Below are 16,204 nucleotides of genomic sequence, written 5' to 3'. Positions count from 1 at the left end.
AAACGTATACTACGCTTTGTCGCCATCTGCTGTACAACCCATGGTACAGCATAATTTTGGGGGGAGGGTCTGTGGCTTCCTAAAACAGGTCGGGTGGGGTCAGGAAGTGTATTCTCCTTTTTGCAACGCCATTGGTCAGACGCGGACACCTTTGCGCGTGATAATTGGCTGCCGGCCTCAGTCTCTTGTACTCGATTGGTCCAAAACGTTCCGCTCTTTGTCAGCTGAGAAATTGACGTTTCTGTTGGCTCCTGACGAGGAGCAGACAGACTCAACTGAAGGGGTTGGGCCCAAAGTGGAGAAATGGCGAGAATGGTGGACGAAAGCGGGTGTAGAGAGGAATTACAAAACCCCGAGCGCCAGGGACCTGATCGAGGTGCAGCTCGGTGGGGTCCTCAACACGCCGGTGCCCGAGAACTGGCTAATTTATATTCACCAGGTGAGTCGATCTGTGTTGCTAGTTCGTCTTCAATGCTAGCTTGTTTCTCCGGCACCATCGGGTTGTGACATGACCAGGTGTTACGTGCTCTACTGGAGTTTCCGAGTCACATTTATACCATAAACAACACGGATAAGAAAATAAGCATTTCCGTGCTTGATAAATACACTAACGACCACATTGCGGTGCTCGTCTGGGCCAAAGTGCTCGTTGCACAACAGTACTCACGTGAGGTTGCTTCGATTTGTGTTTGACAGTCGACCAAAATATTTGCTATTCCGGGTCTTGAGAGTATTTTTCATAGTTTGGAAATACATGTAAACTCAAAGGAGCACTTGCCAGCCATTTTGCTGCCTGTCAATTTTAAGTTATAGCGAAAGTCACGTAACAACACAAAAGAAGTTGCATCATCGAGTGGATACTAATCTTTGAATTTTGATTAGGATCAAATGAAGTCATATCAGGTGGAGCTGCCGTGGCCGGTTTGAGATCAGAAGGTCACTACAGTAGATACAACTGACCCGACTCAAAAAATGCATCAAACCTTTCAGTAACACTCCCAGAAGTTAAAATGGGGGGAGAGGGGTGAATTAAAACAACAGATAACTTTGCTTTAATGTCTTCTAGCTTAATGTTTACACATAACAAGTAATGAGCATGGTCTCGGAACAACCCTCATGGCCCCATTGTATTCGAAAATGCTGTACCGGAAGCTCCTCTTGACCTATTGTTCTTCCAGGCAAAAGATGCCAAGAATGGATTAGTGTCCTCCTCTGCTTCTCTCTCATGGCCTTCAATTTCATTCACCTCCTTGCCAATTTCCATCTGGGGCATCTGTGGCATATCCTGTTGGCTATTGGTAAGTACACAGTCAAAGTATAGATAAAGTAGATATCCAATCATGACAGCATACCAAATGACTCTTGCAATTATGAACGAACGTGTAGTGGCAGGGATCCTCACTGCGGACTTTGCCTCGGGCCTTGTTCACTGGGGGGCTGACACGTGGGGGTCGGTGGATCTACCCATCTTCGGAAAGGTCATCTCAACTGCATTGCACTCCCATCCCATGAGTATTTTTCCTTCCTGCATTCACACTGTCCATTCATTCTACGACATACAGGCCTTTATCCGACCCTTCAGGGAGCACCACATTGATCCCACAGCCATCACCCGCCACGACTTCATTGAGACCAATGGCGACAACTGCATGTTAACTATCGTCCCGCTAGCCAACATGGCCTTCAACTTCGTCACTCTCTCCCCTGGTGAGTCCTTTGCATGATGCTCTTGGATTAGGGGTGGTGTGAGAGAGCATTTAATTCGGCACGCTGTGCAGTTCCACAAACAAATTTGTCAGAGGAATTTTAGAATACGATACAACTTTATTTATATAGCGCATTTCATATATAATGAAATGGTACAACCATAAAGACGGTGAGTGGAGTAGACAGTTGTATGACGCTCCAAATGTGCATGATAAAATATAAAACGCTTCACATTTTTTTCTAGTGATTAGACTCTACTAAAAATATTGAATTAATTAGGGCTTTTGCACCCCCCCCCCCCCCCCCGCAAAAAAATGGATAAGCAATGGGAAGTAGCTCCAAAAAATTGGTATGCCATGTGCCGTTTAATTAATATTTGATAGTTCATAGGTCAACCTAATTTGCTCTCCTTTTAATTCCAGCGGAGATCTACCAGCTCTACCCATGGTACTGCTACCTGTTTGCGCTTGGCATCTTCGTGACCCTCACCAACCAGATTCACAAGTGGTCCCACACGTACTTTGGCCTGCCTCGCTGGGTGGTGTTCCTCCAGGACTGCCACGTTATTCTTCCTCGCAAGCACCACCGCATCCATCACGTGTCCCCGCACGAGACGTACTTCTGCATCACTACAGGTTTGCCTTCTTCTCATATAGGATCTGCACCCGGTGCAGCTAGTGAGAGTGTCGTCACAGAGTAGCCTTGTTTCAGGTTGGCTCAACTACCCACTGGAGAAGGTGGGCTTCTGGAAGAACCTGGAGGATCTTATCCAGGGCGTCACGGGGGAGAAGCCTAGGGCTGATGATCTCAAATGGGCTCATAAAGTCAAGTAACACCACAGGCTAACTCCGCCCTACCTCAGAAGATTCCCCCCCATCTTGCCTCGCCGTAATCCATAAGAAAAACTAACAGGTTTTGATGCCATAGCTTTAACGCTTGTACATTTTCCATTTTTCAAGAGGATTTTTTTGATATTATTCACAAACTGCAATATATTTTGATAACAATAACTGCTCACTTTATGAAACGTCTGCACAGAAAGTCATGTCAAATACCTTTGGAGGACATTTTTACTGAGGGTGAAGTCAGGAACATTTCCCGGATGTTGATTTGGATTCTATTGAGCACCTCTGAATCTCAATGTCTTTGTTTACTCGCACCTAATTGAAGTTCTTTTTGGTTGTGGAGAGAAGCAAGGAAGCTTAACCAACACCCACGGTAAAAGAACAAATTGATCGATAATTATTGTTACATTTGGCGACCTTGCACACTTTTGGATGCACAGCCTAACACGATGTCAGACTAATATCCAAACCATTGCCCTTTCCAGGCTTTTTCAAAAAAACACTTGAAAGCCTTGTACAACGGTGGCTTTGTCAGTATTGAAACTTTGACACCTTAATGACTCTTAATAACAGTTCAAAAAGTAAAAGGAAATCAAAGACTTGCGGGTTTAATGACAATTCCTTTTAATACAATGAAAATTGCATTCTGACACAAAATACAACCCATTTTTTTTTAAAAGTGCTGACTGGCGACTTGCAAAATCGAACGAAGCATCCCAAAGGTGAATTTTGCTTCTCAAATGTGTACATTTGCTTAAAAAAAAGTTTGTGTTAATAATAGGTAGATGTTGTATTGGAGCGCATTATATAAAAAGTTGTCTAGTATTTAAATAGGAAAATATTTGTCATTTAAACAAAAGCCCAGTTCATTGCCACAGGAAAAAAAACGGAGCAAAAAAAGGCATTAAACTAAATATTGCATTTTTAAACAAAATCTTTTTAATGGAAGATGAGCCAAGCTGTTGCTTTGAGTCACATCCGATTGTACTTCATGGCGTGGCCTCGGTGTGTCAGGTTGTCCGCTCTGTTGTCCGGTTTTATTTATTATTTTCATGTTTTCTCAAGCTGCCTTACACACGCCACACATTGTTTGTATCTTCGCTCTTTTGCAGAACTTTTTCGCTCAACTCAAGTTGCTCACAGATCCCGCACAGCAGATCACGTTTTGTACGATGTGGGAGTCGTTTCCATTCCCACCCGTGGTCTATTACAGTGGTGCCTTGAGAGACTCATATCGCAAATCATCTAAAATGAATGGAAAGGCCATCAACCATGGGAAAAAATTTGACTTTTTTGATGATGAAAAATAGCATTGTATAATATTGACCTTTATCAAAGCATGCCAAAATGAAATAGAACGTAAACAGTTTGTGCATGATGATTTCATAATGCTGTAATTCTTGCCCACTAAGGTATATGTATATATGCCTGTGCGTGTTTTTCAGCTTTCTCTCATTTCGACACACCCAAAAAAAATTCCAAATTAAGGCTCATGTATCAAAGATCGTGGTTACTCGTATTTCAAGGCACCCCTGTACCTCTGTGACGTTAAAAGGGCTTCAGTTGCAGATGCGATTAGGTCATCGAGTCACCGGTGGGAAGCCTTTTCATGTCTTTCGTAATTTTTTTCGTCAGTGTGTCATACAGCAAATGACTATGCAGCGTAACTTCATGTCTTAACCCGTTGGAATTGGAGTCAAATGCCTTTCTTTCTTTTCCTGAAGTGTTTACAGTGATTTCCAGAAGCTCTACTGCAGACGCCTTTAAAAGTGCATCATGAAACAAAACCCTGCATCTTATGGTTGAGGATGTAACCCATGAACTTTGCAGTTTGTTGCGAGCAGTGGAATGCAGCCACTGAACAGAGTAGAATATCATCTATGATGTGCTCCCCATGTTGGTCCCAGGTTTGAAGTACCCACAGAAACTGTCTTCATTCCAAGGCGCATCCTGGTCAAAAGGCTTGATTGTTGTGACGCTTTAAAGATAGTGACATCTTTGTATACAATGTATGAATATTTTGCTATTTGAGTCCTTTATACTTGATTTTATTGAATTTAGGCTGACAGTAGAACCACGTTTCCCAATCATTAGCAAGCCGTCTAGAAAAATCTCACCGAATCAAAATGTCAAAAGTTTGTATGGAAAACAAAGTTGTTGATTGGCAGGCAACAGCTTAATTGTTTGTACCTTCTGCAATCTAGTTGGAAATATTTTGATTGTACACTGGCTTAGATAGATGACCAAAGATATTTTTTTCTGATGAATACACGATAAACAAAATTAAGAGAAGTGAAATTGAATCATTTACCCACAGCACCCATGATGATTACTCACAGCAGACTAATGGTTGGGAGTCACTCTATTCAGATATGTCGTCAATATAGGGATTCTATTTAGGTCTTTGTGAGTATAGATTTATGTTCCGGCTGCTGCAACCTTGACTTTTCTTCAGTGTGGGTCGGGAGCAAAAAGAATACAATGTCGATTCTGTAGTGCTTGTAGAGTATTGCGGGAAACACTTTGGAAAAGTCACGCTGGGCAATGGTTGTTGTTTTGTTTGGAGATGTTGTGTCAGTGTTGGGAGTACTCGGGTTTAGGGCAAAGTTTTGGTGTTTACAGTCTATCACTTTTTTTTTTTGCCATGACATTAGAAGGATGCTTGATGTTACTACGTCGCTACAAATGTTAGCTATTTACAACTTGCCACAACTCGTTTTAATAGAATTGACTTAAAAAAATGGAGGCTTATTTATTGGCGTAAGGTTAAGTTAGGGTTGAGGCTAATTCTCAAGATGTTACATATGAAGGAGTTTTCAAAATAAAAGGCCGTCACTGCAGAATCTTTTTGAACTCGTGAAAGGTTCAGTCACTGGAATTATTTGACTTGCTTCGTACAAATGTTGCGCTGCTTGGATGTTGAATCGCCTTATCAGCTCCCTATTTGAGTTATTGTAAACCTTTGTCAGCTAAACAGTAAGACTTCATGGACCTTTCTGTGAGGCAAGGCAAGTTTTAGATAGACAACACAATAATATACCTTGATGCCTTTTTTGTTATCTTCCATTAGGGAGATGTACAATGTCTATAATGTATTAAAGTGTTTATTTATATGTACGCTTAATAAAAGTTCTGTACTTATGCCAGTTTCTTTCCATTATTACTTTACCATAGGCAAAACTATCAAACCTTAAAAGAAGAAATAGAAATGATTTATCTCTGTCTAATTTTTGTGCAAGTAAAAAAAAGTGAACATTTTTAAAACGAACAAACTAAAAATAATCTTCCTCAAATATATTGCCTAGAATAAATAGAACATTTAGACCAAAGTCGTGTACATAGGGTTGGATTTGTGGAAAACAGGGACATTTGAGTAAATTATTGCATTATTACCAGTTCAGACCTGGGCCCCACCGATTATTCTATAATCAACATCGGCCCAAATTTGGCCGATTATTTTTTGGTCTGCTCTGCTCCATACATGCTAGTGTCTTTACACTGTTTGTCCACTAAGTGAAATTGTGACTTCATTTAAGCCTCAAGTGCGCTCTACCAGTTTGTCCAGCTTTGGTTTAAATGCATTGCTAAGGTTTTGTAGTTGATCCATTTGTATTATAACCTACGTCCAATTTACAGCAACAAGTACAAGACCAGACGTATTTCTAAAATCACTCATAAATATATTTATTTTTATTTTAGATAATTTCCCAAAATTTTCATGCATTTACTTAGTGTATTTATTCTAAAATCACTCATATATTTATTTTTATTTTAGATAATTTCCCAAAAGTTTCATGCTTTTACTTACTGTATTTACTTTATATGATTTTGTCCTCTCTCTTTCAACATTCAAACAAATACCAGAGGGCCAAGTATTGGAAACCTGTCAAATGTTAATCATTTTTTGCATTCTTCTTTATAAAAGAAAAAAAAAAAAAAAAAAAAAAGGAACCCCCCCCAAAAAAAAATGCGTGTGCGCGCCCGTGACGTATATAAGGGGGTTAAACGACGGGCGCGCTACCTTCAAGCACCATCGCCATGGCGCTCGCCGCCGGATCCGGTAAATACGTTATAACGGAATATACTTACCGCCAAGTTTTAAAACGCAGCCATTTGTTTATTTATATGCGAGTTGCAGATCACTAGGGGAAGGTTAGCCATGGCCGAATGTGTCTTTAATATATAAATACACAAGCTGTTTTATAGGTGGACCCGCCAGCGATAATGCATTGAAAGCAATGAGCATTAGCTCAATATGCTAATTGCGATTTAAATCTACGACTGCTTAAGAATTGACAGTATTTAGATTGTTTTTATTGCAGCCGAACTACTCACGACCAACGCGCACGTAACATTATACCCAGTCCGTTTGGAAGTAGCCGGATGCATAGCCGTGGTTAGCTCAAAGGGCTTGGCTGTTAGCCTCTCAGCCAAAAAGCTCTTTGACGAATTGGCTTCTGAGCTCCAACCCTTACCGGTCAGCATTTGTTGGTGCCTTTGCAAGTTATGTATTTGTAATTGCGTAGAAAAAGCGTTTTTGTTGACACAACAGGGGAAGCGAAAAGAGGCAGGTGTGTTTTTTTCCCCATTCTGGCTCTTGGTTTGTTATTTGCATGCAAGCTGCACCATCTCATCTCACCGCAGAGGCCAAATGATGCAGCACTCGTCAGAAGGACAAAATCTTCTTTAATAGCTTCTTCACAGATGCTCGGCTTCTTTCACTCATCACTATACAAGGCGTGTCAGAAATGAGAAGTTTCAAACCAAAAATGCAAATGCAAGTAGGATGACGCACCTGCTCACCATGCCACAAGTGCATGACATGTCCTGGCCGCACTACGTTTAAGTCGCTCGGTGTGAACTTGCGTTTAAAACTTGTCAACCAATAGAAGAGTAAGTTCTATAATTTGTTGACAAAATGAAATGATTAAGGAGATAATGATTCAGTTGTACTGGTTTACCCCAATTTGGAAGTGACGTCACACAAATTCTCATTAAGGCTATTCTGATTTGAAAAAATCGGTTGTTTTGTGTGCAGTTACTGTTCCACGCAATTTCCGGCTACTTGAAGAGCTCGAGGAAGGCCTGAAAGGTATCGGAGATGGAACCGTGAGCTGGGGTCTGGAAGATGAAGATGACGTGACCTTAACAAAGTGGCGAGGAGTCATCCTCGGCCCTCCTCGAGTAAGTGGCAACCATTTGAAACAAGGACTTGAACATGGACAAAAACAAACATGCTGCCAACAGAATCTGACTGAATTGTGACCCTTTAAACCCACACAGAAAACAAAATGAAACATGAGTTTGCCTTTTATATGCCTCATGGGAAGTTAGAAACCAGGATTAGAATAGTTTGGGAGTTTTCATTAGAGTTAGCATTCTGACTTTTGTTTTTGGGGTTTGTTTCTTTTTAAAATGCTTTATTTCAGTGTAGGTTTTCTTAGTTGTTGTATCACTTTAGTTTTTGGAATTCTATATTAATATCAAGTGTTTATTAAGTGCAAGATCACCTTAACTAGCCATTGTATTCCTTTGTTCAGACAATGATGGCTCCACCTTCATTCCTTTGTACAGCCAAACGGTAATACCGAAACAAGTTAAGCCCAAAAGCTAAATGTGTCAAATTGATTGACAAAGGTCAAAATATATTTGGACTAATTATAGGTCGATTGATTAAAATATAATAATAAAAATGTGATTTAATTCTTTTGAAAAGCTTGTTTTTTTTATTTTGTTTATTAAAAATGATTTTAGTTTTAGTTAATAACCCTTGTTATAATAACAATGTTTAACAAGAATGAGCCTCCGCAATAAGGAAAATGCACAACAATGTCCTGAAATAGGAAGTGTTGACTAACAGAGCGTTGTAGTCATTATGTTTGATGGATTTGCTACTAAGGATTGCTAATCTTCATCTCATCTACGTAGTGTGGGCCACACACGCACACACTCGCATACTCACCAAGCAACCTCTTCCACAGACAACCTACGAAAACCGGATGTATAATCTGAAGATTGAATGTGGACCAGAATACCCAGAGAAACCGCCGTCTGTCAGATTTGTGACCAAGATCAACCTGAGCTGCGTGCACACCTCCAACGGCGCGGTACGTAACACTTTATCAAATGCTAATTCACGTCTCAACTGTCAATTGACAATTTGACGTGTGCAGAGGCACAAGCAGATGCACCTGATATGACATATTTAAACGATATAATAATGCCTTGCCTTCTTATGCCCCATCGCTTGCATTTGACGCAGCAGTTAATCCAGTCTTGGGTTTCACATGGGTCTTTCTGTTTTTGATTTTGCAGGTTAACACGAGCGCGGTTCTTACATTGGCCAAGTGGCAGTCCGTCTCCAGGATCAAGACTGTGCTGAATGAGCTGCGGCAGCTCATGCTCTCCAAGGAGAACATGAAGCTCCCTCAACCACCCGAGGGCCAGATCTATAGCAACTGAGCCCCCCTGCGCTTTGTTTGTCTCCATCTTTTCCTCCTCCCGTCTGTCGCATCCTCGTTTCTTGGCTAACTTCCCTACGTTCCATCGGTTGCAAGAATACAGGCGGAGCTGTTAACCAATGCAGACACACACTCAGCGTTATCCACACACACGTCATTCCAGGCCGTTTCCCTCTTCTCCCTAGGCCGGATCTTTTAGTTGTGGTCATTTGAATGCTGTACATCTTTTTTTATGATTTATGGAAAAAGGCAGATTGTACAGTAACATAAATGATGTAATCAAGCTTTGTGTTTTTTTCTTTCTTGGAACGTAGAAAGGTGTAATGTGTGCATGCAGTATACATAGAAGCTGATAAGTAGCTTTTTTTGCAGGCAGTACGGCGTGACCTCTATATCTTGCGCGGGTAGATGTCGGACTCGTTCTAATCGTGCGCATGGCGGCCCGCTATATCTAATCACATCTGCTGTCAATGTGCCTAAATTGTGCTTGAAAGTAGAAACAATGACCATTTGTGCAATTGTTTTTTCACTTCTCTTTCATTAAATCACACTTTGTAGGCTTTGGTGTGGTTGCGGAACAGCATTTTGCTTAACCTGGTGGTCAGTTTCTGGTCAAGACTGATACGCCTAATATAGAAGAGAATGAGCATTTATTTTGACAATAATGGCCAAATCCGGGCTTTACATCTGCAAAGAGGACAGCAGCAGCACACACTATTTAAAAAAAAAAAAAAATGTCTGCAGGTCTACCACAACAAGCAATGGGGCAGCGCAATAATAAACACCAGTAGGTCCGGTATTAATGATCATTTTAAGAGTAACAATAAAGTCCGTTCCAGCAAATTAGTGCTACTATTTGCTTGTAACGCTCAAAATGTCTTTTTTAAACTCTAAATATTATAATCCGCACATCTGACTACTCAAAATCGGTCTTGGCCTATGTCAGGCCGTTTTTCTCAGTTGAGTAATAGAACAAAAGTTAAAGAGCTTTTATAGTAAAATTAGCAAATACTGTACATGAAGTCTAGGCACATGCATTACAGAACATTACAGTGATTCAACAACAAAAAAGTGCTTTAAATATAAATATCAAGAAAAAATTGAAGTCAGGACTGTGTCAAAATCTTTTTAGGCATTTTTATGCTTCAATGGTGATATACATATGCAATGTGTTATTTTTTCATACGTATATATTTTTGTTTAGCAGGTTTTAGAGTTGACGTAAAAGGGTGAGGCTGTTATCATTTTTTCTGATAATATGTCACCAATAATAATGATAAAAATAGATTGCAGTGTCATGGTGACTTATGCAACCATAAAAACATTCAAAATTGAGAAACCAGCTTAAGAGCACAGATTTCTATAGGAAGGGCTAGATGGCTTAAGCCAGGCTATGAAGCCTTCACAGAGGACTGCTTTGGTGCACTGTGCTGTCATTGGCTGTAAATTGGATGATTTACTCAATTCAATACTTGTGACTTGCTGAATTCTTAATGTATTTACAAACAGATTGATTTATTACAAATCTATTACAAACCCTGGCTCTGAGTCAGACTGAATGTTTAAATTGTTGTATGAGTCCAACAAACTTTCTGATGTTTACCTGGCAAGACAAGCCATTTGAAAATCAGTTGTGTTGACTAATCTACTGTTATTTTAATATTATTTTTTAACAAGGATAACATTAAACTAGTCAGGAATACACTCTATACGTTGTTAATGTGGTAAATGACTATTCTTGCAGCAAACGAATATCTACATAGGCGTATCAAGGCCCATTTCCAGCAACCATCACTCCAGTATTTTAATGGTTAATGTTTGCTAATTTTGCTAGAAGGCTAATGGATGATTAGAAAACCCTTGTGCAATTTGTTACTTTTCATGGAAAACACTTTTCCAGAGGAGATCACAGAGGAGTGGTTAGTCCCAGATTGACACTGTGGAGAACTCTGCAGAGTGTTTCACATATCACTCTGACTTGTGCCAGGTTACTCCTAGGTGACCCTGGCTAACTAAAAAACACTTGCAAAATGTCCTGACCTGATTATGAGAGACGTCCTCTCTGTTATGCAGGAGTCACAGCTGAACTGGACTCTGACCCCGGAAACCATGTGATCACCCCAACCCATTCATCTACCTGTCCACTCCACGTCTTTGCGTGATGACACAAAGTCGTCTCTGAAGCCTGCAGGGACGCCGAAGGCGACGTGTGAGTATTTTGGGTAATTGGGCATTGTTTATTTGCTTTCTTGAACGTGCCTCACTGGGGGGTGTTTCTAGGAGTGGGACAACTGGGGGGGGGGGGGGGGGGGGGGGGGGCATCATCATGGAAGCGGCGGGTTCTGTGACCTGGCCCACATTGTTGAAGCTTCAGACTTCTGAGCAGACACCTTGACTTTCCTGATGGGCTTCATTTTTTTTTTTTTTTACAGCTGCAGTGACAATTAGAGTGAAACATTTGTGCTGTTGCCAACTTTCCATAGGAAGTTAAGTGGAGACAATTTAGAACCACTCAAAATGTAAAAAAAAAACCTGTTCATAGAAAAAGTTAGGGTATTTTTGACAGAAGTATTTTTCATAGTTTTTGTTCTCTTCAAATGGGACTAAAAATGTTTTTGCTACGGATTATTCCGCTTAATTTATATTGCACAGAGAGAATATTAATTCAAAGTGTTTAGACTAGCCGGGTCGGATAGGCAAGTACAACATTATTGCAAAGAACATTTTTGACTTGAGTTTTAAGAGTTATAGAATGTTTTAAACAGGGAAGGTGCAATTCTCTTTGTTTACAGATGATTTTTTGTCTTCCAGGTGTGGCACAAAAGGAATTGCATTGTTTTTTCAGGCCAGGATGGCACTTCTGGTCCACATGCTCGCCTGCGCCTTTGGCCTGGGCTCTTGGGTGGCCGTCAACGGCCTGTGGGTAGAGCTGCCGCTCATCGTCAACACTCTCCCCGAGGGCTGGGAGCTGCCCTCCTACCTGACCGTCCTCATCCAGATGGCCAACGTGGGACCTTTGTTCATCACGCTCATGCACAAAGCCAGCCCAGGCCGCCTGAATGAACGTGCCGTCATCTACGCCATCCTCTCCGTTGGCGTCCTGTCCTGCATCTTGCTCACCTTCTTCTGGGACCGAACCACTGTCGTGGCTGGCACGTTGCACAGCACGGCCTTCTTCATCATCACCTTCTTCCTCTCGCTAGTGGACTGTACCTCTTCTGTCACCTTCCTGCCTTTTATGATGCAGCTTCCAGCCGAGTACATCACCACCTACTTTATCGGGGAAGGGCTGAGCGGCTTTGTTCCCGGTGTCGTGGCTCTGGCCCAAGGTGTGGGCATGGCTAAATGTGTGAACTCTACTCAGGGGATAGAAGGAAACCGCACAAGTGGGAACATGCGGGCCCTCCAGACAGAATATCTACCTGCCAATTTTTCCACGGAGGTGTTTTTCATCTTCCTGACAGCCATGATGTGCATAAGTCTGGCTGCTTTTGTCGGACTTAACAGGCTTCGTCTGCCATCTGATGAAAATTTGATGGAGGGATCTGTGGCGTCGGTCTGCTCCGGCCTGGACAATCCTATGGCAGAGATTGATGGAAAGGATCGAAAATGGCAGTATAAGGAGGAGGGCCATATAGGGCCCCCACCCGCAGAGCCCAATCACTCTGTGTACCAGCTGACTTTTATCTACATCCTGGTAGTGTGGGTCAACGGCGCCACCAATGGCGTGCTGCCCTCCGTGCAGACATACTCCTGCATGCCCTATGGAAACCTGGCCTATCACCTCTCGGCCGCTCTGGCTTCAGTGGCCAACCCAGTAGCGTGCACCGTTGCAATGTTCTTTCAAAACAGGTACCATTAGAGCACTCACACTGCTGAATCACACTCAGTACATGCTGTCTCTGTGTGCTCTGCGATTGGCTGGCAACCGGTTCAGGGTGTCCCCCGCCTACTGCCTAATGACTGCTGGGATAGGCTCCGGCACATCCGTGAGTCCTGTGGGGACAAGCGGTATAGAAGATGGATGGATGGATGGATGGGTGTAAAAAATGATAAATGCCTAAATATGATAATCATGTGTAGACTCACTACATGTGAGTGTAATTGCCGGTTCCTTGTGCTTTCAGGTCTCTTCTGTTTCTGGGTGTGCTGGCGCTGTTGGGGACAGGCTTTGGCAGCTATAACATGGCCATGGCCGCCATGAGCCCCTGTCCTTTACTTCAGGGCTCCATAGCAGGAGAAGTAATCATAGTGAGTGACACGCAAACATGTTGCGTAAACACTGTGTGACATCATATCTGTCGGCAGCTTTATCTAGGAAATGGCAACGATCCGTTTCTTAAAAAAAACAATTCTGTTCATTTCCTAAGTGATTAGAGATTTTTACATGGGTTGTTTTATTTATGGAAACTTGCTTACAGCTGATTAGCATTAGGGGGCAAAAAATAACCATCCAAGTCCAATGTTGTCCATTTCACCTTCACCAGGTCCTCTCATGGCTCCTCTTCACTGGAACTTTGTCTTACGTCAAAGTGATGGTAGGCGTCATCCTGCGTGACCGCAGTCATAGTGCTCTTGTTTGGTGTGGTGCAGCAGCTCAAGCAGGGTCACTGGTGGGCTCTGTTGTCATGTTTCCACTGGTCAACGTCTTAATGCTCTTCAAGGCTGGGGACTTCTGCAACACCAAATGTCCACCCTGAGAACTATCTACTAACTATCCCATTTTGATTTATAGACTTGTATGTGATGAGTATGGGTTTATTTATTTTGATCCAAAATGATAGGCTCCCGCATGCCCACAACCCCAGGGTAAGCGGATGGATGGATGGATGGATGGATGGATGGATGGATGGATGGATGGATGGATGGATGGATGGATGGATGGATGGATGGATGGATGGATGGATGGATGGATGGATGGATGGATGGATGGATGGATGGATGGATGGATGGATGGATGGATGGATGGATGGATGGATGGATGGATGGAAGCTGGGTACTGCACTGGTAGCATAATTGGATAAGTGATATTTCCATCGAATTTGACTTGATTTCTTTATATTTTAATAAAGTGGCACAATCCAGAATTTTTACCCAGTCTTTGTCCTATAACGCAAAGGATTTCACACATTCATTTTACACAACTACATAATTTTATTTTGTCCAACTATTCTTTTAAAGCTTGTATCACTGTTTTCATTATAAAACATTTGTGCTGATCAAGCATGATGCAACTGTGTGGAAATAACCCAAGCAAAGAGAAAATGCAGTATTTGAGCTAGTGATTTTATTATTTATTATTATTTTGTATGGTGCTCATGCCGGAAGTGATGGGGCGGAACCGTTGCGTGACTCCCGGTATAAGATGGCGACAACCTCTTGACAATTGCGCAGACTACGTCATCAAAACGCGCCGATTATTCTCGTACCACACTCACGCAGCGTTAGTAAGCCAGCTAGGTTCAAATGTTAGTTTGTTGTAGAAGGTGTTAAAATGCCTATGAAAGGAAGATTCCCAATTAGGAGGACGCTGCAGTATCTCCAGAAAGGCGACATAATCTTTAAAAACCGAGTGAAGATCATGACGGTAAATTACAACACGAGCGGGGAGCTAAGCGACGGAGCAAGGTCAGGTCTAACGAAAAAAAATGCACATGAATACTTAAGACATAAACCTGTCGATACTCACACCTCTTGTTTTATTTTTTGCTCCGCAGGAAATTCGTGTTCTTCAACATTCCTCAAATTCAGTACAAAAACCCGTGGCTTCAAATAATGATGTTCAAAAACATGACGCCGTCGCCATTTTTGAGATTTTATTTGGGTTCGTAGTCTTGTCTCATGTCTGACAGCTAGTACTGTTTGCCAACTTATTGAGCCAAGTAATAAGCTTGACTTTAGCAAAAAAATGTCACAGCACACCATCAAACTAAAATGTCCCAAAAACGGAATGCTTAGATTTTTGCTATCTAATGTTATGGTTCTGCCTTTCATTGCACGTGGCTCGCAGAGGTACAGCCATATGAATAAGAAAATTGGAGATAATTGATGGTCTTTCACAACCCAATGGTTGGCAAACATTTTCTACGAGAGCCAAGCTAATTGGTGTTTCTGGTCTAGATGATGGCGAACAGGTGCTGGTGGACGTGGAAGGCAAGGACCACAAAGACATTGCAAAACACATCAGGACCATTTTGGGCAAATCCCAGTAAGTTGCAAACAAAAGCTGTAATGATAACTTGCCTCGATGTCACACCTCATAACATGGTTTTGTTTTGGTGTGCCTCCCTTCTGTTGTTTTTGGAACCTTTTGATTGTGTCATTGAATTTACATACACCCAATTTGTTTGGCTAGCGCATTAGCGATGAAGGGCTACGCATAGGTGACCTTGTTTGCTTCCCAGGGCGGTGTTGGAGTTAGAGGCACAAGCAAAGATGCAAGCCTCCAACCCTGCCAATTTTGGCCCAAAGAAGTACTGTCTGCGGGAGTGCATCTGTGAGGTGGACGGTCAGGTGCCCTGTCCCAGCACCACGCCACTGCCCAAAGAGATGACGGGGAAGTATCGTGCTCAAATGAGAGCGGCGCAGGAGTAAATGATGAAGAGCAGACTTTTCCTTGTCACAAATATGTGAAGGGTTTGTATTTGATGTTGAAGAATCCGGAAAGATGCAAGGACATGAGTGTGACCCTCATCAATACAGGACTTCCTGCAGAATGGATATTTCAAAACCTAAAGACAGAGGCCCGACTGGATTTGAAATGCATCTTTTCTGACACACCGTGTAGAACGAAATAATGATCACACACACGTGAACTCAACATGACTTGTTTACTTGTGCTTGGATGTTTAATAAACTGTCCAAAATGTCATTATGCAATATATCAAACTGTAAAATCGACACAAGCGTTAGCACGTGAAGAAAGTTAATCGCAGGGCTATAAAACATTTAGTGAGTGTTAATACTTGCTGGCATTCATTTTGCGTGCATGCGGCAGATGTGAAAAGCAGCAAGTCCTCGCTGCTGAGCCGGAGGGAGGGAGGGAGGGAGGGAGGGACGTCATCACTGAACACCACATGCACCAATCGAGAATACACCGGAAGACGTTTACACAGCTGTCAGTCCGTGAGTCAATATCAGCATAAGGTGCCTTTTAGGCTGTTTGTGACTGACAATCTTTTAAATACTTGA

At 42.1% G+C, this 16,204-nt stretch overlaps 4 protein-coding genes across 4 annotated transcripts; all 4 read left to right on the top strand.

Annotated features, from left to right (window-relative positions):
• Positions 1 to 236: 236 nt before the first annotated feature.
• peds1 (plasmanylethanolamine desaturase 1) lies at positions 237 to 5,693 on the top strand. Its single transcript, XM_049752764.2, has 6 exons — positions 237 to 439; positions 1,179 to 1,298; positions 1,387 to 1,478; positions 1,563 to 1,707; positions 2,130 to 2,342; positions 2,419 to 5,693. The coding sequence occupies exons 1-6, from the start codon at positions 304 to 306 to the stop codon at positions 2,538 to 2,540; spliced, it is 828 nt and encodes a 275-aa protein (XP_049608721.1). The 5' UTR covers positions 237 to 303; the 3' UTR covers positions 2,541 to 5,693.
• An 821-nt stretch (positions 5,694 to 6,514) lies between these two features.
• LOC125988034 (ubiquitin-conjugating enzyme E2 variant 1) lies at positions 6,515 to 9,296 on the top strand. Its single transcript, XM_049752767.1, has 4 exons — positions 6,515 to 6,612; positions 7,591 to 7,736; positions 8,534 to 8,659; positions 8,868 to 9,296. Exons 1-4 carry the CDS (start codon positions 6,591 to 6,593, stop codon positions 9,012 to 9,014), a joined length of 441 nt encoding a protein of 146 aa, XP_049608724.1. The 5' UTR covers positions 6,515 to 6,590; the 3' UTR covers positions 9,015 to 9,296.
• A 157-nt stretch (positions 9,297 to 9,453) lies between these two features.
• slc52a3-1 (solute carrier family 52 member 3-1) lies at positions 9,454 to 14,106 on the top strand. The gene is made up of 4 exons (XM_049752763.2): positions 9,454 to 11,222; positions 11,825 to 12,865; positions 13,141 to 13,264; positions 13,501 to 14,106. Exons 2-4 carry the CDS (start codon positions 11,865 to 11,867, stop codon positions 13,711 to 13,713), a joined length of 1,338 nt encoding a protein of 445 aa, XP_049608720.1. The 5' UTR covers positions 9,454 to 11,222; positions 11,825 to 11,864; the 3' UTR covers positions 13,714 to 14,106.
• A 281-nt stretch (positions 14,107 to 14,387) lies between these two features.
• On the top strand, positions 14,388 to 15,884 carry mrps25 (mitochondrial ribosomal protein S25). Its single transcript, XM_049753377.1, has 4 exons — positions 14,388 to 14,641; positions 14,731 to 14,837; positions 15,134 to 15,221; positions 15,418 to 15,884. Exons 1-4 carry the CDS (start codon positions 14,508 to 14,510, stop codon positions 15,605 to 15,607), a joined length of 519 nt encoding a protein of 172 aa, XP_049609334.1. The 5' UTR covers positions 14,388 to 14,507; the 3' UTR covers positions 15,608 to 15,884.
• Positions 15,885 to 16,204: the final 320 nt, after the last annotated feature.

This window comes from Syngnathus scovelli, chromosome 2 (assembly GCF_024217435.2).
Source record: "Syngnathus scovelli strain Florida chromosome 2, RoL_Ssco_1.2, whole genome shotgun sequence".
NCBI classification, from domain to species: domain Eukaryota; kingdom Metazoa; phylum Chordata; class Actinopteri; order Syngnathiformes; family Syngnathidae; genus Syngnathus; species Syngnathus scovelli.
Note: the sequence above shows the minus strand (reverse complement) of the source record. Positions and strands in the feature narration are given on the sequence as shown.

Coding starts and splice junctions, on each gene's coding strand:
- peds1 (XM_049752764.2), top strand. CDS start 304: ATGGCGAGAATGGTGGACGAAAGCGGGTGTAGAGAGGAATTACAAAAC. Junction 440..1,178: donor GGCTAATTTATATTCACCAG/GTGAGTCGATCT, acceptor TTGTTCTTCCAG/GCAAAAGATGCCAAGAATGG. Junction 2,343..2,418: donor GTACTTCTGCATCACTACAG/GTTTGCCTTCTT, acceptor GCCTTGTTTCAG/GTTGGCTCAACTACCCACTG.
- LOC125988034 (XM_049752767.1), top strand. CDS start 6,591: ATGGCGCTCGCCGCCGGATCCG. Junction 6,613..7,590: donor GGCGCTCGCCGCCGGATCCG/GTAAATACGTTA, acceptor TTTTGTGTGCAG/TTACTGTTCCACGCAATTTC. Junction 8,660..8,867: donor TGCACACCTCCAACGGCGCG/GTACGTAACACT, acceptor TTGATTTTGCAG/GTTAACACGAGCGCGGTTCT.
- slc52a3-1 (XM_049752763.2), top strand. CDS start 11,865: ATGGCACTTCTGGTCCACATGCTCGCCTGCGCCTTTGGCCTGGGCTCT. Junction 12,866..13,140: donor GCAATGTTCTTTCAAAACAG/GTACCATTAGAG, acceptor TTGTGCTTTCAG/GTCTCTTCTGTTTCTGGGTG. Junction 13,265..13,500: donor TAGCAGGAGAAGTAATCATA/GTGAGTGACACG, acceptor CACCTTCACCAG/GTCCTCTCATGGCTCCTCTT.
- mrps25 (XM_049753377.1), top strand. CDS start 14,508: ATGCCTATGAAAGGAAGATTCCCAATTAGGAGGACGCTGCAGTATCTC. Junction 14,642..14,730: donor GAGCTAAGCGACGGAGCAAG/GTCAGGTCTAAC, acceptor TTTGCTCCGCAG/GAAATTCGTGTTCTTCAACA. Junction 14,838..15,133: donor ATTTTTGAGATTTTATTTGG/GTTCGTAGTCTT, acceptor TTTCTGGTCTAG/ATGATGGCGAACAGGTGCTG.